Source organism: Micromys minutus (genome assembly GCF_963924665.1).
Source record: "Micromys minutus genome assembly, chromosome: 19".
NCBI lineage: Eukaryota > Metazoa > Chordata > Mammalia > Rodentia > Muridae > Micromys > Micromys minutus.
Window position 1 is genome coordinate 11,190,153 of NC_137954.1, and position 26,348 is coordinate 11,216,500.

The following is a 26,348-nucleotide window of genomic DNA, read 5'->3' on the forward strand; positions in this document are numbered from 1 at the left end:
CACTAGTGTGATGCAAATTCTGGAAAAGTGAGTGTAGCCTCAGAACTGACTTGTGGCTGGAGTAAGCGCACTCCAGTGTACCCGGCTGTATTCTCTCTGTAAGAGCCTCCTTGTTTTCGGGTATGCACTCACGAGCGCCAGCCGCTGCGGTTCTGAAGCAGGGTTCTTTGCACTGATGAGCTAAAACTGCTGAAGTCGTGAGACTGCTGTAGGCAGAGCCCCGTGTGAGTCACACGAAAGCTCCACTCAGCTGACCTCTGACAGAGGGGGAGCGGATGAGGAGAGAAGAGGCGAATGGGAAGAGGCTCGAGTGCGGGTTTTCTCCTTGAACCTGGACTAGTATGGGTCAAGAGCTATGTGCAAAGAGGCTTCAGCCGGGATGCAGTTGCTACCACCGTTCGGAGGGAGGGGAGGCGCACAGTTGTCAGAGAAGCCAGCCTGGAAGCATCGAGCCTGCTGTATTTGAGGTACTTGTATCTCGGGAGGAGCATCTCTAGTAAACCAAGCAATTCAGACAGACACTCCCTTTTGTAGCAGGGTCTGGTTCCTCTGCGGTAGGTCTAAACTCATAAAAAGAAAATTCTATTAAAGTCACAGAGGATTTATGGCTGTAGTTATCAAGTTTGGGGATGTACTTGTAAACCAGAAGAGGGGAATAAGCCTTGGGCTTGGCCTCTTTTGACTTGAAATAGAGAAAGTGGTTCTTCTCGGGACATCTTGGAGCTACATTGCAGGCTGAACTGTAGAGGGCAAGCTGCCACTCCGGGAGGTCCGCTGTGGACTCTCAGTTTCGGTAGTTAGCTCGTGATTATTAGCAGTGTCTTATTAGATTATTCTAAGGCGTTACATTAAGTAACAAGAAGGTGGGCAGGTATGGGACAAAAGGAGTTAAATGAAGAAATTGGAAAATCCCTTCAAGGAGACTGGGTTAAACTGTGCAGGTAAAGGGAAAATTTAGTATTTTAGTAATTGGTACCATGGTTGTCTCTAAGAGATCTGACTTTCAGGAAACCTGCCTTTCATGGGTGTGGGAAGCCTACAAAACAACAACAACAAACAAACAAACAAAAACCCCAAACCAACCAACCAACCAACCAAACAAACAAACAAAACCTGGCAAATAAAACAAAGAAAAGGTTTTGCCAGGCACCAAAATTTGACTTTGTACACATTTTGCTCCTGTACTTTCTGTTTCCTCTAGCTAACAGACCTAAAAGAAGCATCATGTTCCGCGTCTTCATTTCACCCCAGGGGACTCCAGGCTGCCAGTGCCCAGCACTCGGAGAGGGAGAGGCCGTGGAGTAACAGTGGCTCTTTTCAGGAAGAGAGTCTGAGGCCGGGGTTGCCATGGGTGAGTGAGAATTGCATGGGTGCTTGTCTAGGGAAACCCACCCTCACCTTCCAGGGATGCCTGTGTGGGCTTGCATGTCCACTCACACACACACATGCACAGGCACACACACACACACACACACACACACACACACACACATGCACAGGCACACAGACACATGCATACACATACAAACATACACACACAGACATGCACATATAACATACAGACATACACTGGCACACATGCACACAGACAAACACAGACACAGAGACAAACACATACAGATACACACATGGACACATACACAAACACATAAACACACATGGACACGCACATGTACAGATACTCACATACACATACAAACATATGCATACACATAGACACAGACACACACAGACACACACACACACTGCTAATGTTCCGGGGAAAAGATTAGTCAACATATTTCTGATATGTTCTTTCTATCTCCTCACCTCTCACCATACCCTCTGAGCAGAAGAAGAGCCTCCCTTTTGGGGTAGCCTCATCTTACTTGAATTTGGAGAAGCTGGGTGAAGGTTCTTATGCCACAGTTTACAAGGGCATCAGCAGGTAAGTGACTTGCTAAAGACTTTTGATGAGGGCATCTCCTATTGCATCATAAAGCCAGCTGACATAGTCCACACATTCACAGCCTTTGGGACTGTGGCAGGACATCTGGGCCACCATGTTGTTTCTGGGAATTGAAAGCCAGGACCTCTGAAAGAGCAGTCAGTGCTCTTAACTGCTGAGCCATCTCTCCAGCTCTAGACATGGTGATTTTAAAAACCTTGAAAAACAAAACGAACAAATAACAACAACAACAAAAAAAAACCCAAAGAAAAAAAAAAACAAAACAACAAAAACCTAGCTAAAATCAACCACTGAAGAGGGTAGACTTTCTCCACTGTTGACCCCTAAATCAATTACTACCTAGCGAGAGAGTCAGTTGGTGTCTTTAGAGCTTTTCTTAGCCTGTCCTAAATCTCAAAGTGTGGGCTATCTACGAAACTATGTTCTGCATTTGTAAAATATACCACATGGTTGGAGAAAAAGAATGCTTATCCAAAGCCCAACTGTACCTGGTTTGGTGATAGGGTTCTGGTTTTTCATTTACCTTTATTAAGGGTAAGAGAGTTGGAAAACCTTATTCCTTAGCTTATGATGCTCTGATAGAGAAAACAATTACTTGACGAAGTCATATTATAAAAGGACAAATACTATAAAACTAAATATTTGTGTTTATCTTAGAATTGCATATTTGTGCTGTCTTTGTTAAAATAAGATTATCAGGGAATGCAATTTTAATTATGTAGAACCAGGATTTGACTCATGACCACAGATTATCCTGGGAACTAAGAATATAATATATTGCTTTCAAGAAACTCGGTTTAGAAAGAAAAATTGCATCAGAAACACTTCCCAACCTGAGTTGAAATCTCTATGTCCATGTAAAGATTCAGATGAAGCTATGAAAGCCTTAACCCCAGCGCTGTGAGGACAGGACGGAGTGGAGGCAGGAGGATCAGTGAAGCTTGCTAGATACTAGGCTACCCTACCCCGGTCGCAGTGAGAGACACTGCCACAAAGAATAACATACGTATTATACATATGACAAAAGAATAACATTTTTTCACTACATATAATATACCACAAAAGGTGGTACCACAGGCACATTATAATAGCCTAATAAAAACAAAACTGACCTCAAATATCCAATAAGGCAGGGCAAAGTGAATATTTACCATACTATAACCAAATATGAAAAGAGGCCAATATTGAAGAAGGAGGGGGTGTGGTGTCTGCAGGACCACGTGTACTCTATGGTCCTGTTTAGGAAAAACAAACAAACAAACAAACAAACACTTAGTAAATAAGTGAATATGCAGTTAGAAAAGTCCACAGAAAAGTATGAGGGCAAAAGATTGACTTTTAGTGGTTGAAACTGGAGGCTAACATGAAAACAGAACATTTACGATAAAGAGCCAAGTGTAGTGGCGTATCAGGAGGCCACCGCAGATATATCGAAGGCTATCTGGGGCAGAGTAAGACCTTGTCTCAAAAAACAAAAAATAAAAAGAAAACAAAATGTTCTAGCCACTGCAAAAAAAAACCAAGACTGAAGGTTTTTTGTTTGTTTGTTTGTTTGTTTTGTTTTTTGGATTGTAACATGATTTTTCTAAATAAGGCTAATAATCTTAGGCTAATCACCTAAGAGAATATTATATCTAGTAACTCGTAGCATTTATGTGATCAGTTTGCAAAGCCAAAACAAGTTGTTTATGTATTAGAAATAACTATTTAGACAACATTGTAGAGAAAATGATTCTCACAAAAGCAATATATATATATATATATATATATATATATATGAATGTCAGTATATATGACTGTCAGTATTAAAATAAGCGGGATTCACAGTTGCTGTGGCAAAGACTTAAACCAGACAGTTTGCTGAAATCAAATAAATTTTCTGTGCTGTTCTATTTATTATGTTCCATGTCCTTTATCTGCTACGAGTCCTCTGGAGAACTAGAGACTTCCATCCGTGTGGAGTGTGGGAGGAACACAGATGATCAAAGAACTAGTCAAACAGTGGCTCAAAGGGGGATGGGCGTCAGGAAAGGAGAATGGGTAGATCCAGAGGGCGGAGTGGGGGCAGGGTAATCACAGCTTTAAATGGGGAGGTGAGAGGAGAAAGAGATATTCAAACAGGGCATCTGAGAGAAACTAGATGCAGGGACGAGGAGGACAGTTCCAAGCAGGGCAGAACCAAGTTAAAAACAACAACAAACCAAACCAAACCAAACCAAACAAAACCTTCCCGTGTCAGAACCACAAAACCAGCCCGAACGTGGGGGAGTTGGAAGGAGGGAAGCAGGAAGAGCCAGTGAGGATGTGTGTGCGGCAGCGGTATTCCATGGAGTTTGCAAAGATAGAGCAGTTGGAAGCCACTGGTTCTCTGACTTGAGGTTTTCGTGTTACTAAGCAGAGGTGCCCCCTGAAATACTTAAGGAAGTGGCGGTAAATGCCAAGGATCAGCCTCCGCTTGGAGAGGGGTTCTGAGGAAGGGGCGCCTGGGAGCCGAATAAATGAATAAATGAATAAATAACTCAAGGTCAGATCGTGGGTCGCAGCTGGCGGCCTATGCTCTGCTGGAGACAGCTTTCAGCCTGCTTTCTCTCTGGTCTGCTCTCTGGAGCTCTCCAAGCAGTTCTCCCTTGCTATTCTAAAACATTCACTGGATAGCCTAGTCTTATCTTAACGATCAACCCAGTCATTTATCCCAGGATCCCTTTCGATCATCCTATAAACCGGCATCCGGAGACCCCAGCCCCTTAATTCTTAGGCGACAGCTAGCACACATTTTAACATTGCAAAATAATTCAGAGATCTGCCTGCTTCGGTTAAGCTCAGACAATAGATAGCAGGGTGGGACCCCTTCAGGAAATTACCATTTCTACCACACCTGAGCCTAACCCTGCTCCGTCCCAGGCCAACCCAGAACTCAGGAATTTGTCTGCCTTTGTAAGCATAAAAAAAAAAAAAAAAAAAAAAAAAAAAAAAAAAAAGCACTTTGTTAGTGCTTTATCTGCATGTACACCTGCATGCCAGAGGAGGGCATCAGAGCCCATTACAGATGGTTGTGAGCCACCTTGTGGTTGCTGGGAATTGAACTCAGGACCTCTGGAAGAGGGGTCAGTGCTCTTAACAGCTGAGCCATCTCTCCAGCCCCGATAAAAAGGTTTTTAAGTTCAAAATTTGAAACATAAGTGAGAGCAAGCGCAAAAATCTGGGTAGAATGTTCCTGTGAAAAGGAGAAATAAGAGATAAATAGAGAAGACTGAGAAATGCAGTTCCAAAAGTAACGAAGTTGAAGTTAAAATGTGATACCCACAGAGAGTGAACTGTGAAGAAAAATCCAGTCGAAGCCAGCACTCGGGAGAGGTTTGGCAGAGCTACATGGGCACCAACGGAAGAGCTTCCAAGGGGCAAACCTGCCAAAACCAGGGCACAAAATTAAGTGGTATTGAATTATAACCCAAAGAATAAAATATCTATGAGTTTCTGCAGCTACAAATGAATGGCTCAATAAATTAATAAAGAAGAGAGAAGAAATAAATCTCCCACGCAAAAGAACCGCAGATACCTTAGGTGGCTCTACTTTCTCAGAAGTGGATCTCAATGGATCCATTCCCAAAGTGCAGGTTACACTCAGTGCTGTTGATCCTAAGATAGGGGTGGTGGAGAGTCACTTGCCCAGCAAGTACAACCTCAGACAGGTAGTCAGTCAACGTCAATAGTCATGACAGGTCCCCATGATAGAATATGGTTAAGATGCTCTGGGTCTTCCCCCAAACTCAGAATTCCAGTTTAATCTTCAGAGAAACATCAATGGGAAATGAATGTCATTGGAGTGCATGATGGGAAATGCCCAAATAATCAAGAACACTTCTATGGAAAACCAAGAGAACTATCAGGAAAACACTTTAAGAGAAGGTCGTCCTTCAAAGTTCTTAACCTGCACTCCTCAAAACCATCCAGGAGACCAAACCCAAGGCAAAACTGCACAGCCGGGGGCCGGGGTGAAGCTAGTAAAACTCTACAACTGAAAGTAGACCTGCCTAGAATCTGGACAGGAAGAAGGACGGGAAGTAAAGGTTAAAGAAATCCTGGCTGGAGAGATGGCTGAGCAGTTAAGAGTCCTGACAAGGATATGGGAACTTTCTATACTGTCTTCTCAATTTTCCTAAAATTCTAAGCATGCGTTTTTAAAAATGAAGTTAAAATGGACAGAGCTGAGAAAGTTGCTCAGCCGTACAGCTCTTTAGGAAGCGCCCTGGACTCGGGTTCACTTTAATAAAGACGTGCAGTGCTTGCTTTGTAACTTTGCAACTCCACATCTACCTTAAGGAGGTAATGGGAGCAATGGAAAGTATTTAACTGCAGGAATGTTCACCATGGTCATGGTTTTGCATTGAGACAGTCTCATGCTAGCCCAAGTTAGCCCATAAAACTCACCATGTAGCCCAGGCTGACCTTGTGGCAGCCTTCCTCCTACCTCAGCCACTCAAGGGCTAGGGTTACAACTGGAGCCACTATGCCCAGCACAGTATTCTTAAAATAACCCCAAACTACAATGTATAAGAATTTGGAGTTGGCAAAACACATTGTGATGTATTTGTATGATAAGATAGTATAACGTAATTAAATTCCACATTCTACAAGAGGGAATGATAAAACCAGGCATGGTGGCTGGCACTTGAAAAACTAAATAAGAGTTTTGTTATGAGTTGAAAGACAGCTGGCCTATTAAAATATATCACATCATTGTGGTAAAGAACTCACACAAAGTCTTCTTGGATAAATAAGTGGAGAATAAAAGGAGGGAGGGAGAGGGACAGGAGAGGGAATGGGGAGGCCTAGGCACATTGGAGAGTGCTTTGGAAGCTGCTATAAAACACTGGCTGTTAACAGGCTCATCCAGAAGGTTTGGAAGTTGGAGGCCAGCCTGGGCCATATTGCAAGACCCTGTCTCAACAAAACAAAAACTTGCATCTTCCTACCCTCTGCAAAAACAAAAATAAACAACAAAAAGAAAGAAAGAAGAAAAGAAGGAAGGGATGAAGGAAGAAAAGAAAAGGAAAGGAAAGAAAAGAAAAGAAAAGGAAAGGAAAGAGAACATGGCTGTTACCTGACATGAAATGTGGAGATACTCTGAGGTCTGAAAACTGAGGTGTTGACTCTCACTTTCAGATGATGTTCCCAGCTATGCTACTGAGAGTAGACAGAGGTACAAGTGTTCAAGAAAGGGGACGGTTATGAAACCACATCCAAAGTTAGGTGACACACAAGGCTGGCTTAAGTGCACCAGAGGGATCAGAAGGTGATGGAGATGATGAAGGAGATGGTCTCTCTGTGCCTCTGTGCTTTCTCTGACTCTTCTTCTATAAAGAAAATATAACACCTTAGCAAGGAGAAAGATGTTTCAAAATATATATGTAACATGTGTTATATATAATGAGCTTTGTGTTTTGAGAAAATTCTAGGATACGTTGTAAAGAAAAGATTTTTTTTTTTGTTGGTTTTTGTTTGGTTTTAATAGAATCTCCATTGTAAACTGTTGCTTCAAACCTCTCAGTGAGTAGTGTGTCTGCCCCACCCCATTCTAGGATAAATGGACAACTAGTAGCCCTAAAAGTCATCAGCATGAATGCGGAGGAGGGAGTCCCTTTCACAGCCATCCGGGAAGGTAAGAACAGGAAAAAGTGGACCCCAGAGATTGTTTTGATTATTCAATGTGGTAAAAACATTGTGGAAGATTCAGTCTACCCACTCAGCATGTGGTCTCTGGGATCTCCAGAAGTGATGACTATAATTTCAAAGTTTTATTTTGTTGCCAACTTCCCAAGATTATTTACACTATTATTTTATTATTTGTTCTTGAAGATAAAGTTCAAAACTGCTGTCCATATTATAATCTCTGTAAGCATTTACGAAATGTTTTCCATATGTTTAGGTTCATGTTAAAGCCATGTCTATATAACTCAGAAATTCATTTTAAAAAGAAGTGTAACAGCATACTAATTTTTGGTAGAGATTTCCCTGATCGTAGTCTGTTTTTCCTGCAGTATTTAGGTCCAACAAACACACACACACACACACACACACACACACACACACACTTTTTTTTGAGACAGGATCTCACTAAGTTTCCCAGGCAGGCCTTGAACTTTCAACCCTTCTACTTTAGCCTCCTGAATAGAAGGTATGTTCTCTCTCCTTCTGGGGCTATCTCATTCATTTTTTATTTTTTTTTCTTTAATGAGATAGGGTTTCAATAATTTGCCTGAGCTAGCCTCAAAGCTAGTCCTCTTGCCTTGACCTCATAAGAGCTGGGATGAGAGGTATGCCTCACCAATCCTAGCTTTCTGTGTTTTCTTTGCACCCTGGACAACATAGTAAGTAGATCCAAGTTTGCATCATCTGGTTGCACCAGTGAGGTGATATTGGGTCAATGCTTATCTAAGATTGGACTGATAAGGTGGGTAAACATGTCTTTAGTCCCAGCACTTGGGAGGCAGAGGCAGCTCTCTGTGAATCTGAGGCCAGCCTGGCCTACAAGCTAGTTCTAGGGCAGCCAGAGATACAAAGAGAAACCCTGTCTCATTTTAAAAAAAAAAGTGGCTGATAATAGCATATAGTTCATGGAGCTGTTATGAAGATCAAATAAGAGTACACAACAGTCTCTTTTCAGGGTTCAATGATTAGTCATTGCTATTATTTTGTTGATTATTATTTTAGTTTATTACTTTTGGATCATATTTTACTGATTAGTGAGAGGATTTATACCACAGTGTTTAATACTAACAGCTTAAATTTAAAGCTAACAGCAAAAATACAATCTATCAACATTTCACCTAGGGCTTGCTTGCTCGCTGGCTTGCTGGCTTGCTTGCTCGCTGGCTTGCTTGCTTGCTTGCTTGCTTGCTTGAGACAGTGTCTCCAGAGAGCCCAGACTGGCCCCAAACTCATTGTGTAAACCAGGATGATCTTGAACTCTAGATCCCCCTGCCTCTCCCCGCCCCCCCCCCCAAAGGCTGTGGTTAGAACGCTGCGGGAGTGGAATCCAAGGCCTCAAGCGTGCTAGGACATTAGTGACTTTTCTGTTGTGGCGATAAAATACCACTGCCAAAGGCAACTTAAGGAAGAAAAGTTTACTTAGCCCCCAGTTCCAAAGAAATGAGTCCATCACAGCAGGGGCTTGGGAGAGGCAGAGCAGCAAACCGCAGCTTTGGCAGCAGGAACAGGAGGCTAAGAGATGGCGCCTTCAGCCACAGAAGCAGTAGAGCAAACAGGAAGTGGGTGATGCTTCACACTCTCAAAGCTGAGCCCGCAGTGATGTACTTCCTCCAGCAAAAGTGCTCTGTCCCCAAACAATGCCACCCAGTGGAAACAAATATTCAAATACCAAAGCCTATGGGGTACACTTCTCATTCAAACCACCACACTAGGCAAGCACTCACATCAGCTGAGCTAAATCCCCATGAGAGCCATTTGAATGATGGGATTATTATTTGTCTGGGGGGGGGGGGGGGAGGGGAGGCAGGGATATAGCCCTTCCTCAGCCTTACGTTCTTGGTCTTAGCTATTTATCTTCCCTTCTTTACTGAGTATTCACTACATGCAAAAGGGTAGTGCTGAATGTTTGAAAAACGAGCAGAGAAAGCCCCCCATTCTTCATTCTGTTGTTTTCAACCTTAACAGAGCAGACAATCCAAACACAAAGAGTGTAGAGGTTGTTGTAAACAGCGAGTCAGACTCGGTGTAGCTAATGGAGGCAGGTTTTAGACTGAACTTAGAAGACTGGGTTATGCCAGCAGGCATTAAAAAAAAAAAAACAATTCTGAAAATGAGTTTATAATTCAATTTGATGCCATTTTCAAAAGTCTCTGAAGCCCCTGGGAAACATTTTACATTTAAATAGAAAGGCCAAGCGTTTATCTGTGTAAGCAGGGACTCATCTTGGTAGGTTCAGGTGCAATCTGGGGAACACACGGTTTTAAGCATTTAAAACGACGGAAGGCTGCACTTACTGGTGTACTTATTAGTGGTCCAGACAAGAACGTGATCATGTTTGGAGACAGATGTGCGGATGGGAGAAAGAGTATTTCTGAACACAATTTAGAAAAAAAGAAAAAACCACAAGTCACCAGACTAGAGGAGGCTCTCTGTGGTTTGAGTTCACTGATGGCTCACACTGGGCTTTGTTGCTCTTTTCCCCCAGAGCTTAAGTTCTCCAACTCCGCATCTGGCAGTCACAGTGAAGTGTGTTTTGCAGCAGGTTTTGCTAACAGATGTTCTCGGCCGGCTCAAAGCCCCCGGGTGTGTATTGTTCGATGTGCGTGACCGGGTCTCGAATTGCATGTTCTCCCCAATGCCGCTCCCACACAGGTGTTCGCAATTACAGTTAGCGTTCCTGTGTGGACTTCCTCGGCTTGTTTTATAGGACTGGCCCTACTGAAAGCTTTGCTTGTATGATATGAAAAACCACAAAAGGATTTTGACACATCGGAGGTGGTTCGACTTCCAGTTTCCAACAATGGCCGCTTCTTTTTTCTCCAGGGTTAAAAGCTTGCAGCCTTGAAAGCAAGGCCTCACTTAAGAACTTTGGCACCGGCTCATTTTTCCCTGGTTAAGATCTGGATGCCCATGAGACCCGAGAGTCGGAGGTTAAATGGGAAGGGCTGGGAAGCGAGATAAGAGCAGCTGGAGTACATTAGTTAAAATCCAGGGTCATTAGCGGAAAAGGCAACCGAAAGCCACGAGCGGAGAAACTCAAGAGTAAGACAGCCCTTCTCCACCCTTGAAGCAGGAATTCTTTTCCTGAGCAATCTGCTTGCTTTCAAGGTGTAGCAGCCTAGGGCTTAGTGAATGGGCTTCTGCTCTGTGCGGACAGTCTCTCCAGGTAGAATGTATGTTTGTTTTCATATGATCTTCACATATAATATCATCAGATTAACAAAAGTCTGAGCAATAGCACTAAGGGAAATTCTTACTAGGCGTTCATGCACCCTTTAGTCCTCTTAATGCCTTTAGAGATATTATAGCATATGGCCAAACTTTCAAACACTATCTGATTCAAACTCAGAACACTACACTACGTGCTGGGTATCTGAGCTGGCCAGGCACTTTGCTAACTACTAGAGCTGAAACAGCACCCAAATGCCCGCTATTCTCGTTTGCTTCTCTGTGATACCGAGGGTCATAGCCAAGGCCAAACACATACTGGGTAAGCAATCTACCGCTAAGCTGTTTGCCCAGCCCTCTTTTTTATTTTTTATTTTGAGACAGGGTTCCACCGAGTTGCTCGGGCTAACCTCGAACTCACCTTGTAGCCCAGGCTATCTTTGGTCTTGCCTTGGTCTCCTGAGGTAGGTGGAATTTCAGGGCCAGGCCTATTACTATTCTCATCCTTTTGCAAATTGTCATCTCAGCACTCAGGAGGCGGAGGCAGGAGGATCACTATAAGTTCAGTGCCAGAATAGTCTGCATAGCTAGTTCTAGGCAAACCAGGGCTACCTGGTATCAAACAAAACAAAATGGGGGAAAAAAAGATAAAAAGATCAGAAACTTTTGTAGCAATTTAAGAGAGTCTTTTGTTATTGACTCAGAGTCGCATTTCAAATGTTTATTTTTAAAGCTGGGAGAAAATATTTTGAGCAGGTTGGTTTTCTTTAACAGGTTTTATATGAATGTACCGTAGTTTCACTGGATTCTATATTGATATCCTAGGAATGGACCTTAAATACCTTTCTAAAAACAGCCAGGTTTTAGTTTGAACCTAATACCTTCAGCCTGTCTGCTCCATTTCCTTTAGGAATAAGTCATATATATACATTCTTGTCTGAGAACCAGGCATATGACAGGCCTCCCTCCACCACAGGCTTTGTTAACCCCTATCCCAACTCCTGGAAGCACAAAGTGTTGTTGTGTTGTTGTTGTAGAAATGAAGGGGTTCGAGCCTCAGAGAGGTGGAGTAACTGTCTGACGTCACAAACCTACTCAGCATGTGTGGGTACTAAAGTCTGTTGTATTTAAAGTCCCCTGCTATACTACATTAAAACTGCAAACGCTCACACCATTTAGGCCTCTCCTTTAGCAAAAGTAAAAGTGGGAACTAGAAAGCGGCTCTGGTGCTCCCTGTGTAAAAATGGGGGCAAACTCAGAATGGGGGCATGCTCCAGAAAAGAATGTGACAGTGTGTGCTCAGTGGCTCACCCTCTCCTCCTGCCGTGATGGCGACATTTAAATGAGAAACAGTTGCCACTGAAATCCTTTTGAGATCACAGTAAAGCAATTACTCCTAATCCATTTGTGAGACAATTCACTAAAAAGAGGTTCAGGAACCTTGCTGGGGTCATCCAATAAGATCAACAGAGCAGACTCTGATTAATATCTCAAGTCAGCTATTACCACAGAGGGATGAGGGTGGGCCCAGCTGACAGGAGTTCACATCAAGGACATAACTTATGCAAGCACATGCTTACAGTCCTATGAGAAATAACCCCAGGGTAATGGCATATGAGAGGGATTTTTTAATTTAAAATTATGATCATTATTATTATTAATGTATGTGGGTGTGTCTGGGTGTGTCTGTATGTGCCACGATGCCTATGTGGAGGTCAGAAGACAATCTGGTACAGTCGCTTCTCTTTGTCAATTAAAAAAAAAATTTATTTATATGAGTACACTATAGTTAGCTGTCTTCAAACACATCAGAAGAGGGCATCAGATCCCATCACAGATGGTTGTGAGCCACCATGTAGTTGCTGGGACTTGAACTCAGGACCTCTGAAAGAGCAGCCAGTGCTCTTAACCAGTGAGCCACCTCTCCAGCCCCTCTTTGTCAGTTTTTACACAGATTCCAGGGATAGAACTCAACCAGACTTGTGTGACAAGCACCCTTGTCCACAGAGCTAGCTCGCCGGCCTTAAAAGAGTTGTATTGGCACGTACCAATTATCCATAATATGGGTTTTAGTGTGACATTTTCCTTCTGTATTTATTTCCATCCTACTCACCCCACCTGTATTTCTCCACCATCTCCACTCTCCTGTCATTTTGTGGGGAGTGAGCTGGTGAGTTATTAAGGCCACTTACAGGACTATGAACAAATCACCAGCGGCTATACCAGGGAAGAGAAGCCTTTGTCCCTGAGGAACTGTTAATTTCCCGGAGATCCTCAGGGAGGTATGGGAACTTGTGAGCTCCTCTCCTCCATAATGGAATGTTGATAGGTCCCGTGTCTTGCAGGCCGTCACAGAGACTGAGAGTTCCATGGCAGTGGACCTGCCATCCCCTGAAGATAGTGCTCTGCAACGCTTCCAGCTTTTACATTATTTCCCTTCTCCTACTCCTGTACATTCTCTGAGTTTTGGAAAGGGTAATGCAGATGCTTTATTTAAGGATGATCATCCCGTAGACACTTGTTCTTAGCACTTTGACCAGTTATGAGTCTCTTCAGTGACTATTTCCTGGTACACACAGGAAAAGAGAAGCCTCTCTGATCAAAGCCGACAGCATCATCAATCGATGGATTTAAGCAGAAATATTCAAAGGCAGTTCATCAGGCATATCATGTTCACTTAGCAAAGCAACAGCAGCTTTCCTACTGGGACCTATGACCCGAGCCACAGGCTTGCGATGGGGTTTATATACCAGGTATAAATTCCTTTCTTTGGATCAGGCTTCAAATCTCAGCTTAAAGTGGTTGGCTACCCCCTACTCCCCCAAGTACATCACTATCACACCAAAGGGCACAATGTGACGGGAGGTTAACTTCCAAAGAAATCAGAACTACCCACTTGCCTTTACCAAACATTTCTCTAGGTCATACTGTTTCTTGGGACTCATAACTTGACCCCTTATCTTGGTTTGTGACTCTTATGCCAGCGAAAATGTAGCGTAAGGAATTGTAAATCCTTTATTGTTCAGTGTCTAATGGAGTTGGGATAGACTCCATCATTGACTCCTGCATAGACTCATTAGAAATGGCCTAGTCTTTATTGATTCACAAACGTTTATTGAACACCACGTGCCAGGCCTGTGCTAGTGCTCGAAATGCAAAGTCAGGAGGTAGGGTCAATCTGTGTCTTTAAGCAGCCTATACCCTTGAGAAAGCTTTGGTTGCCATGGTTACTAGGTTATACAGATCTACTCTAGACTTTGGGAGACAGACTTGCTTTATCTGTGACTACTATATTTCACATCTTTTCCTAAACTCAATAGAAGAGTATAGAGTAACATCATCATATCATGAACCACTGTGCTGGGAAGGTTGTGAATGTGAAAACAACCTTTCCAGCATCAGCACGCTGGTTTTAGTATCTTTCCTCTTTCCCAGTTGACTTTAGTATCTTTAATCTTCAGATCAGAGCCCAGATCCTGCTCTAGTGACCAGGGAGTCCTCAAAAGTAGAAGAAACAAAGACCTTTTCTCCCCGGGTTTCCTTCTCATCTAAACCTGGAGGCTAGGGCACAGTATGGACCCAATCTCATACTAGTAATTCCATGAGCTAAAGATTTAAAGTATGACCGGCTTTTCATGAAAATTTCCTATTAGTTACTCAGTAAAACTCCATTTCCACATGGCTTTTCAGGATCCTGGGGTGTTGACAAAGCAATGGTAAACATGATCAGGAGATAGAACAATTTTTGATCTAGGAGAGGAAGGTGCCTAAAAGGAGCAAGGAGCCAAAGCATCTTCAACAGAAACACAGCCGTCGACTCTACATCTATGAATGATATTATTGAAGACATCATCACAAGACCAATAGTAGGTTAACATTCCTGGAACTCTCCTAAGAAGCACCACGGATCCAGTAAGCAGAAAAGGCAAGAGTGGCTGTTCTCCGAGAAGCCAAGGGGAGAGTGACAACCTGCACGGGTGTGCGTGTGTGTGTGTGTGTGTGTGTGTGTGTGTGTGTGTGTGGATAAGTACGGATCTGGTGGCAGGCACTGATGAGTGTGACAGACGGGAATAAAGCAGAGCTAAGGAATAGAGGCCCTGAGGTGTTCGAGGTGGAAGGCTGTGATTTTATGTGCAATGAGTGGACAAGGAAGCCGGCATGTGACACAAACATTTCTAGCAGAGCCCTAAAGGTGAGGGAGAAACCATGCAGACCAGAGGAAAGAGAATTGTGGGTGGAGAAATGGCAGTCATAGCATGAGGGGCAGGGGTGGGGCCATGGGGTGCATTTGAAAATGAAAGTGTCAGAGGAACAGTTAAGAAGGCACTGTAGCCAGAGCAAGGGGGTAGGAAGGAGGAGGTGAGAGCTAAGGAAGGGTGCAGAGCAAGTGTGGGGAAAGGGAGGCAACTGAGGTTATCCTCAGGCCTTAGGGTTTCATTGAGTGAGATGAGAGGTCACTGTGGGGGTTGGGAATCAGAAGGGATTTGCTTTGACATTTACAGGAAAGAACCACAGTTCTGACTGTTCCAGAAGGAAGAGTCAGCAGGAAAAACAAATGGGGAGAAGCTCGAGATGCCTTTGCTAGATACTGGCCTGGCCCGGCCCAGCCCAGGACAGTGGTCAGCCACACAGAAAGAAGGGAGGGCTCAGATATGTCTCTGCAGAATTGATGATAGATTTTCAGGTGGGTTGGAGGAGAGCAGGAGAAAGGAGGCTGAAAGGGACTACCGTCTGCATGTGCTCTAAACCACAGAAAAGGCAAAGCTGAGTCACTTCAGCTCCTGCAAAGCTTTGGTGAGTGAGGCTAAGACTGCCAGTACAAATAAGTCCACAACAGGAACGACCAAGGGACACTTTCCCTTTCCTGCAAAACCAGATTCCCGAGTCTGCCTCGTCCTCGTCCATAGTCTCTGGGTGTCTTAGCATTGTGCCGGACAAAACATTCCACCATAATTTTTAAAGGAAGCCTGAGGAGTTTTAGTAATATAATTATGTAAGAACAAAATTACGTTAAAAATGAAATTAAAACCGGGTGTGTTAGCAGGTATCGCAATCCAAAAACTTGGAGACTGAGGCAGGAGAATCATTACAAGCCTGAGATCAGCCTGGCCTATGCTTTTGAGTTCCAGGACAACCAGGGCTGCAGACAGACCTGATCTTAAAATTAATATGTAAAGAGTAAATTAATTAATTAAAATATTTGTAATATTCTTAGCAATTTGTTTTTCCATTTCCTTTGGAGGAAAATGTGATTTTGTGTGTGATATTAAGGATAGAGCCCAAGGCCCTGGGCATACTAGGTAAGCACTGAGCTACACCTGTGGATTTTGTCCTGTCTTCATACTTATAGAATTAACTCGCAGTTGAAAGGGAAATAGTAGAGTTGGTCCGTAAGAACCCTGTGGGCACAGCTCAGCAGAGCACAGCAGACAGGCGGGTACAGAACTCTTCCAACTACAAAACTACTTGTTTTTTGTTTGTTTGTTGTTGTTTTTGAGACCAGGTCTTTCTGTGTAGCTCTGGCTGTCCTGGAACTCGCTGTGTAGACCAGGCTATCCTTGAATTCACAAGGATCTGTCTGTCTTTGTCTTTTGAGTGCTGGGATTAAAGGCATGCATTGATGCTCAGAGCTAAACTGACTTTAAAAAAGAAATAAGAGTAGTGGCCACGTTAACACCCACTGGCTTGCACAGTGCTGTTGGTGCCACTGCTAAGCCACCTGATAGGACAAACGAGTTTCTCTGCCTTAATGTGTGCGTGTGTGTATCTGTGTGTTTGTGTGTGTGTAAGAGAGAAAATGTGTGTGAGTTTATATGTGTGTGTGAAAGAAAGTATGTTTGTGTGTGAGTAAGAGACAAAGTGTGTGTCAGTGTATATATGTATGTGAAAGAGAAATAGTGTGTGTGTATCTGTGTGTCTGTGTGAGGGGGATATGTGTGTGTCTGAGTGTGTATGTTGATGTGTGTATGTGTCTGTCTGTCTGTCTGTGTGGTACTGAGGACAGAACCCCTGGCCTCCTGTATATGAACTGAGTGCTCTACCACTGTACTATATACCCCAGCTCATCTCTATGTCTTCCTTTCATTCCCAGGCATGTTCTCAGCAGGTTTTGGTAATCTGGCCCCAGCAGCTCTTTCCTGATGATGTCAGCCAATAGAGGAAGGCTTTCCTGAGTTGCTGGGGTTTGCCTGTCTTTGAACTAATTGTCACTGAAGCTAGGAGGGCCTGTGAAGTGTCCAATTATGGACACTTCTAGGTCACATGGCAGCTCTTGGGTAAAGGCTGGGTAGCTCAACTAGAAGGGAATGGACTAAGAAGTATTGGCTTCCTGAGGACAATAATGGTGTTCCAACTAGAAGGGAGACAGACCATCAGGGACCAAAACCAATTAACAAACACAGCATCAGGTTCCTGAGGGAATAGGTGTGTTCTCAGATGACATAGAATACTTGGGTTTATTTGGGGAGGGGGAGAGCTGCATGTATGTGTGCATACCTGTGCTTGTACATATGTGATTAGGTGTGTGGAGGCCAGAGATTGATGTTGGGTGTTTTCCTCAGTGGCTTCTCTACCTTATTTGCTGATACAGGATCTTTCACTGAACCTGGAGCACACTGATTTCTAGACTGGCCCAAGAGCCCTTGCCTTATCCTTCCAGTGCTGACTGGCATTACAGGTCTGCACTGCCACACCCAGCTTTTCCTTCTCGGGATCCAAACCCAAGTGCTCATGCTTGTAGAATAGGCATTGAGCCACCTCTACAGCTGAGTTTATTCATTCTTAATATTGCAGAACTCTATAGTAGGAAAGAGTGGTGCAGAAGGTTCATCAAGTAGAAATGTAGTAACAAAATCAGAACATTGATTTTCAGGGTTTTTTTTTCAATATGCTATTTTCCTTTTTTTTAAATTAATGTTTTTATTTAGAGGACAAAATAATCAGTTTCAACACACATATACATATACCACATAGAACATACATAAAAGCATACATACATACATACATATATGTGTGTTGGTTCCACAAATAGCAAAAAGTTGAGCTTGCCCTCCTTAATTACTTCTACGTTATTTAGGGAGGAAGGGTCTCTAACTGACCATGTTTGCTGACTCAGCTAGTCTGTGTAGGTAGCTTGTCCAGAGACCCCTTTTGCCCTCCTCCTGGGTTTCAGGTGGGCTGCTGCTCCTACCTTGCTTTCATGGGGGTGCTGGTCATCAGAGGCAGTCCACACACTTGCATGGCAAGCGCTTTACCCACTGAGCCATCTCCCCAGCCCCCTCTGCATTTAAATCTTGACCTTGACGCTGTGAGAGAGAATATGTGACATCTTGTCCTTTGGCACCTCTGCTCTGCCTCAAGTCAGGGGTTTTTCATCTCTCTGGAACTCTCAAAGACAGCTTTCCTGGGCCTTTTGAGGCAATCACTCCCCTTTAATTAGATGCTTTTTATGGGGTAACAATGGGGGCAGGTCACGGTTATAGTGGCTTAAGCTAAAATGCCAGCACCAACAAATAAATAGATAAGTAGCTACTTTTAGAAACCTGACAATGACCTGCTCCTTAGCAGGCAGGAGACAGCTGTCAATGGAACTACTCCCCAAAGCTCCCCAAGCTCCGAGTTCTCCTTTAAGCTTGCTTTCATTAGAGGAGGTTTGCACTGTTCCCTCAATAAGCCCATCCCTGTTGCACAGCTTACCATGGTTCTTGACTCCACACCCTTTTCAGTCATTTTGCTCCCCACAGTTCTTTACTCCATGCTCCTGCCCTGCCTCCACTGACCATGTCTATTAGCTTCCTTGGCCCCTGGCTGGACTTGACATTTTGGAGCCTGGCCACTTGTTACAAACTCTAAGAGGTGAGTCACCAGTTTCCCACTCCTCCAGTGGCCCGTGTGCCTCTGAGCCCAGCCTCCTATAGCTCTGAATCTGGGATGGTGAGAATCTCAGAGGAGAACCTCCCACAGTGCCCAGAGTGCTCTGAGGAAATGGATTAGGTGGGTGGAAGCGATGTTTGCAGCCATCAAGACGATCGGAGAGGGCAGTGGGTCACCATTTTTACAATAATAAAAGTCCGTTGTCATTTCAAATATTCTTCCAGAAAAGATTCATTTCCAGCAGTACAAACCTATGACTCCTTGATTTGAAATGTTTAAAAAAATATATTGGTTAATAGGTACAAAGGAGCACTTTCATTATCAGTGATTGATGTAATGTCTTGTTTAAATCTTTCTAGCGTCTCTCCTGAAGGGCTTGAAGCACGCCAATATTGTCCTCTTGCATGACATTGTTCACACCAAAGAGACTCTGACGTTCGTATTTGAATACATGGTGAGTTCTCTAGACTCTCGCAGCACATAGGGGTAAAGCCTGGTGCTTGTATAATGAATCTGTTAATATTTTATGACATGATAAAACTTGCATTATGGTGTGGAAAGCCTGACGGATCATTGATGTTCTGAGTGCGACCTTGCTGCTCTCACTGGCAGTTATTTGTGCTTCTTACCTGCAGTTTGTCTGTCCTGTCTCCCTCGCCACCAGTAGTAAACTAGATGCTTTCTCAGGAAAAGGTGGCACTTTTAAAGGCTATTTTCATTGCTGGTAGAACCTGAGTTGTTTCTTTGACTCAATGAATAGATATGCAACACAAGATATTTAAAGACCATATATAAGCTTTCTAAAGAGTAGTTGTATTTTGGAAAGAAAAAAAATTCAAATGAACAGAAGAAAATCCTGATGAAAGCATACTTGACCTGCCTTCAAGGATGCTGGAAAGTGAAACTTTGCTTTGCTGTGTGTTACATGGCCAGTTACTCAAATGGGTGCCTATGGAGCAAGAAACAGGCTCTTTTGCACCAGCATCCGACTAGAAAGTCACACTATATCTGATATTTTTTATTTAGTTATTTTTTTAGATTTATTTATTATGTATTATGTATACAGCATTCAGCCTACATGTATGCCTGCCGGCCAAAAGAGGGCATCAGATCTCATCACAGATGGTTCTGAGCCACCATGTGGTTGCTGGGAATTGAACTCAGGACCTCAAGAAGAGCAGACCAGTGCTCTTAACCTCTGAGCCATCTCTGCAGCACCTATATCTGATCTTAACAATGGGATATCAGAAAAATCTGGCTATACTCTAAAGTATTGGTATTTTTGCTGTACTTCCTCACCGGGTCTATGATGTGATTTAGGATACTAAGTTCCACTAACTTCTGCCCCTCCTTTCTCTGCTGTTTATTCAGCATACCGACCTGGCCCAGTACATATCTCGGCATCCTGGAGGGCTTCATCCTCACAATGTCAGGGTAAGTACTTTAAGGGTCATGCTCTCTGGCCTGCCCACAACAGAAGCATCTGGAAACAGACAATCGTCACAGAGCTGTCTGTGGCACCATAGCAGAAGATGGAACCAGGTACGGTGGTTTACACCTTCGATCCCAATGCTCTGGAGACTGGCTCAAAAGGGTTATTGTGAATTCAAGGCCAGCCTGGCCTGCGTAGTGAACTCTAGGTTGCTTATACAATAGTGTGAGAGTCTGTCTCACAACAACAGCTAAGCAAACCCAAAGAAGAGAGACATTGATACTCTAGTGGGGGATGGGTATTATTACTCACAGTACAAAGATGTTTAGCTGGACAGTGTAAGGCAATGGTGTCTTTGGATATATAGACCAATAAAATATTATTACATCAGAGAGAAGTAAATCTGGACCAGTATCAAATAGCCCCTCTTCGTGGTGGGCTGCTAGGCCTGGGGTGAAGTTTGCAACTCCTGTTCTAGAAGATTCTGTTATATACAGAAGACTAAATCCTACTTTCTAGTTCCTCGGGGAAGAAATCATAAACCCTTAGCTAGCTGCAATTCTAGAGACCATTGCATTTCGAACTTCTCATTCTCCATGGTTTTATTTTATCAGTGAAATGACCAGCTCTTAAAAATAACTATATGAAAGTTGCATTTGATGCAAATTTTTCATTTAACTAATATTTATGTGTTCATTTATTAAAGAAACAGATACCGAGTGTTTAATGCTCCGTTGAGTTCTGGTGATGAAAAGATTGCATTTCTTATTTTCAGTGAGTTTGAAGAGTGGCGTGGACTCTCTCCCAGGTAGTCAGAAACGGTGTTTAGTACTCGGCTGTGTGGAGGGGGACTTCCTGGGATGCTTAGTAAGCAGAGATAGCCCAATCCGTACAAGGAAACGTTTAAGAAGGAGGTTTGATGACAAGGAGTGGTGAAGAGTAATAAAAATCAGGTAGCACTGTGGAGACAGATGAAGAACTAGGCAAGGATGGCTGTGGCCATACAAACTCCCAGCATCTGTAAGGCTGTAAGGCAGAAGGAGCTCAAGTTCAAGGCCAACCCTAGGATATAGAGATCTTGTCTCCACACCACCACCATCAAAGCGGGGTGGTGGGGGTGGGGGGAAGTGGTGTCAGTCAGAAAGGGAGGGATCAAGAAAAAGAGGTGTGTGGGGAAACAAGAAAAACGTGTGGGGGTGTCAAGGAGCATCCTGAGGATAAAGCACATTACATTGTCTTGTGTGATTTATGTTATTGTTGTTTAAGGGATTTTATTAGTTTTTAAATGATGTGTGTGGTACATGTGCATGTGTGTGTGAGTGAGTGCCAAGTACCCACAGAAGCCAAAAGGAAAAAAAAAAAAAAAAAGGAAATTGATCCCCTGGTGTTGGAATTACAGATGGTTGTGAGTTGCAGAGTGGAGGTTGGGAGCCCTAACTCCTGTCCTCTGCAAAAGCAGACAGTGCTCATAGGCCCGGAGCCACCTAGCGGGCATCACCACCCTTCTGGGTTAAAATGGCCGCACTTAAGAGTTTCAGGAGAGGAGTGCAGGAAAGCAGACGTTGGACTCACTGAGAAGTGCAGTTTTACCAGGTGCGTGGGAAGGACAGCCAGTGGGGACAGTGGGTACAAGAAACTGACAAGCCAACATGATGGCTTTGGCTTTAGGCTGGGTCTAGCCTCGGGTCACTTTATGAAGATGAACAGGAGGCTAAGGAGAGCTTGGAATTAGAGGCTGGTTGGATAGAAAAAGGCTTGAAGAAAAACCGATTTCGAAGCTTGAGCAACTCACACAGCAGACACTGAAATGAGAAGGATAAAGACACAGAAGACATGATTCTTACCCTCAGGATCTTCTGCCCGCTTCTGGAATCTATGGGTACTGTATGCAGGTGGTGCACGGTCAAAAACTGTGCAGGCAAAACATTCATACACATGAAATAAAAACTAAAAAAAATTGTTCAAATTTCTGATAAAAAGTAAGATCTAGTCCTGTGGCAATGCAAAGACGTGTTTTCTTGTTTGCTTAACTATTCGTATTGCATCTTATTTATTAGTTTTGTGTGTGGTGGGGGGAATACGCACATGTCAGGACACAGTATGCAGGTCAGAAGACAACTTATGGGAGTCGGTTCTGTCCCTCCACTGCATAGATCACGGGAATCAAACTCTAGTCACCAAGCTTGACCGTATGCTTCTAGCTGTGGGGTGGAGTTGGGGGAGGGAATAATATGATTAATTATATTGTGTGGAGGGAAAAACATTTATGAGGAAGAGGAGACCAGAGGCAGGGGTCCCAGTTGGAAATAGCTGGGTGTGCATTAGCCTGGAGCTCGTCAAACCAAGTGAGGAGATGACTAGCTAGGGATCGGGTTCAGATCGAGTCTGGATGTGTTTCTGGCATTATCCGCAGTGATGCAGAGGTGAACCGACTCTGAGGGGCAGGGATCCAGTTAAGGACCTCCAAACCCTAAAGTACAGTAGCCATGGCAGAAATGTAAGGGGGCGTGGCAGAGAGTAAGGAGTTTGGGGAGAGTTTGGTGACCAGGGCAAGGAGAGGAAAGGGGCGGGTGGGCAAGCATGCTTGAGTCTTGAGTTTTATTGGCCAGCTGAGTTATGGCTGGGTTGATGGAAGTGGGAGGCGTTGGCCTGGAGAGAAAGAGGAGTGGCTTTAGAGTGCCTAGCAACTACTGGGGGCAGGTTCTGCGCAGGGGTGGGGTGGGGTGTCTCTGCAGGGGGGGTTGTCTCTGCCAGGTAAGGAGGAGGCTGGGAGCAGTCCCATGGGGTTGGGAGTACAGACCGGGAGCAGATGGTCAAATGAGGGCTCCTAGTAGGACTCTTGTGCTTAGGGGAAAGAGAACTAGTGGAAAGAGCAAGCTGCTTACAGAACTGTGAGATGTGATTGTCTGTAAGGTTATAAGTGTCCACAGGGACACTCGGGTGTGGAAGTCAAGAGAAAAGATGATTTCAAGAAACACGCAGCCAGGGGGTCATCACAAGTGTCAGAGGCGGTGTGACTGGAGACACAGCCGTCCAGTTTGTTCCCATCTTTAGGGCCTGCCCCCTTCTTGGGTGAAACCAGGTCCTTGGCTTTGCCACAGAAAAGAATTTCAAAAGAATTTCAGGTTGAACCAGCATGAGGCAGTGCTGGAGTTTATTGAAAACGTGTGTGTGTGTGTGTGTGTGTGTGTGTGTGTGTGTGTGTGTGAGAGAGAGAGAGAGAGAGAGAGAGAGAGAGAGAGAGAGAGAGAGAGAGAGAGAGACAGAGAGACAGAGAGACAGAGAGACAGAGAGGCAGAGAGGCAGAGAGGCAGAGAGACAGAGAGGGACAGAATGAGACAGGGTTTTGATATGTGAGCCTGCCTGTCTTGGAACTCACTCTGTAGACCAGGCTGGCCTTGGACACAGAGATCCACCTGCCCCTGCTCCCCAAGTGCTGGGATTAAAGGCGTCACCACCACCACCCGGCTATTTAGGATTTTAAAAGCTTTTGGATTTTCAGTGATTACTGAGTTTCTAAAAGATATTCCTTTCTCTATATCCATCCACCCCTTTTTGGTAATTGTGGTTATAAAGTGGCTCTAGAGATATTTTGAATAGTTACAATTTGGTGAGGTAAGACTAGGAGCCACCAAGATTTTCCAACACGGTTGGGATATGTCCTTTTACTGTAAGTGAGCTTTCTGGTGATATTTCTGGAGAATTTTAGGTATACAGTCGGATAAGGATAAAGATTGTAAGCAAATCTTCATTGTGTTAGAATTCTTGACTTCCAGCCAGTGAGAGGTTTCAGTCAGACTCTGTACTGAGGTCTCCTATACTATCTCTTCCCACGTCCCAGAGTTGTCTTTGTCTTTGTCCTGCTGCAACAAATACCACTGAAAATTATGTTCTTTACTGCAAAGACTTTGCACATTTGTTAGCAGTGCATTAGTAAATACAAGAATTTATGGACGTGGAGTTCTATGGAAGCAAAACGCTAGTCTGAGGTAGGGGCAGAAATGAACTCCCTAGGGAGAAGCAGCCATGAATTTCTAGTTCCCAGAAATAAAGTTCAGCAGTAAAATCTGAATTTGTAATTCTTGGAATTAGGGGAAGTTAAAGATGAGCCTCCAGGAAGTAGGCGCCCCGGCATGAAAGGCCTGCTGTGCCTACAGTTCTGTGCTGCTTCATATGAGACCCATCAAGGACATTCATTTATTCTTCATACAAAACAAAGGACCCCATTGTGACATCTTTAGAAGCGTATTGATGTTATCCAATGGCATTAGGCAAGGAGAGAGCAATTTGAGGTCTCTTTCTGTATAGTTCTCTCTGATGACAGTGTGGAAAGTGGACTGGAAGAAGGGGAAATTCTCTTTTGTGTGTTCGTGTGTGTGTGTGTGTGTGTGTGTGTGTGTGTGGTGTTATATTCCCTTAACATTTACCCACATCCACCCACTGTCCCCTCCAACTCCCACACTGCCAGTCCCCTCCCCTCCTGACTCTTAAATGCTGGACTAACGCCTTGACAGCTGGTTAAGACAACGGTTACAGATGTGCAAGGATGCTGAGAAAGTGCCTGGGTCTGCGATCAATTAGCCAAAATTGATGGGTGAGGGAAGAGTCAGCAAGAATATCTCTGGCTTTGAGCAACAAGATGGATGGTGGTGGATCAGCGAGGGAGGAACAGGAAGGAAATGGATTTGGGAGGGATACAGTGAATTACATTTTAGCTTGCTGAGCAAGGGCATTATGGGATGTTTTAAGTGAACTTCAGACTATGCGAGTCTGAAAGTCAAAAGAGAGTCAAGGTGGGGGGAGAGTGGGTAAAGTGTTACTGAAGAAGCAAGATACAAGAAGCTCTGTTCAGACCCCAACTGCCATTTAAAATCCTGGCATGGTGGTGGGCGTCTGTAACAGTGCAGTGAAGCTGAAGACATCCCAAATCCCTGGGGCTTGCTTGCCAGCCAGGCTTGCCGACACAATAAGGTTTAGGTTCAGTGGGAGATCTTGTCTCAAAAGATAAAGTGGAGGGGCTGGTGGGTTAAAACACTTGCCACACAAGCCAAGGACGAGTTTGATCCTGGAACCCACTGTGGAGAGAGCAGCCCTCTTGAGAGTTGCATACTGCACCACAACACACATGCACCTTAGACCTAATGATGTTATGAGGAAGCTGGAGGAAGCTAACATTCATTCAAGAATGGGAAGCATCCACTTAACCTTTGGAGAGTGTTCGGGCAGAGTCAGTGTGACGAGAAGAAAGTTTGGAAAAGAGAAGATGTAGTGGCTCATGCCTGAAATTCCAGTACCACCCTGAGCTGTGAGGTGACACTGTCTTCAGAAAAAGGAAGAAAGAAGAGAGTAAAGGACACTACCTCAGTGACAGACACACAGGGTGGTCTGGAGGTGGGTTATAAGAGGAAAAACGAAACCTTCTGGCTATTTTAAGACATGACCAAGGAAGGTAGAGAATGCTAATGAAGTTATCTTATTTCTGATTGTGTGTGTGTGTATGTGAGTTTGTACATGTGTGTGCATGTGTAGAGGCCAGAGGTTGATGTCAGGTGCTGTCCTCAATTGCTCTCTGTCATCTTTGTCACTGTTCTGTTGCTGTAAAGAGATGACACCATGGCCTTGGCAACACTTGGGGTTGACTTACAGTTTCAGAGGTTCAGTCCATTATCATCATGGTGGGAGCATGGTGGCAGGCAGACATGGTGCTGGAGAGGAGCTGAGAGTTGTACAACTTGTTCTACAGGGAGAGAGAGAGAGAGAGAGAGAGAGAGAGAGAGAGAGAGGAAGAAGAAGAAGGAGGAGGAGACAGAGCCTGACAGAGTGAGACAGAGACAGGCAGAGAGACAGAGAAAGAATGCCCTTGTGTGGGCTTTTGACACCACAAAGCCCACCTTTAATGACGCATTTCCTCCAACAAGGTCATACCTCCTAACCCTTTTAATATTTTCAAATCGTGGCACTCCCTGGTGGCTAGGCATTCGAATATATGAGCCTATGGGCACCGTTATTACTCAAAGTACCACATACTTCCTTTCTTTTTTAAGACAAGACCTATCACTGTACCTGGAACTCACGATTCAACCAGGTTAGCTGGGGATCCTCTTGTCTCTGCCCGTCAAGCACTGAGATTATAGATTATAAGTGCATGCTGCCACACCCCAGCCGTCCTATGGATGCTGACTCTCTAAACCCAGGTCCTCACGCTTGCACAATAAGCAC

General features: G+C 44.1%; 1 protein-coding gene across 2 annotated transcripts in view; it reads left to right on the top strand.

Annotated features, from left to right (window-relative positions):
* Window positions 1-341: 341 nt before the first annotated feature.
* The window catches only part of CDK15 (cyclin dependent kinase 15), a gene marked incomplete at both ends in the record, with an annotated part of 84,934 nt that continues 58,927 nt past the window's right edge, over window positions 342-26,348 (top strand). The window contains 6 exons of one of the 2 annotated variants that reach the window (XM_080933498.1): window positions 342-467; window positions 1,202-1,351; window positions 1,833-1,927; window positions 7,528-7,607; window positions 19,057-19,151; window positions 20,069-20,131. In XM_080933498.1, coding sequence (XP_080789624.1) covers window positions 342-467; window positions 1,202-1,351; window positions 1,833-1,927; window positions 7,528-7,607; window positions 19,057-19,151; window positions 20,069-20,131 — 609 coding nt within the window. The remainder of the gene's footprint in view (window positions 468-1,201; window positions 1,352-1,832; window positions 1,928-7,527; window positions 7,608-19,056; window positions 19,152-20,068; window positions 20,132-26,348) is intronic. The other variant, XM_080933499.1, reaches the window with a different exon arrangement.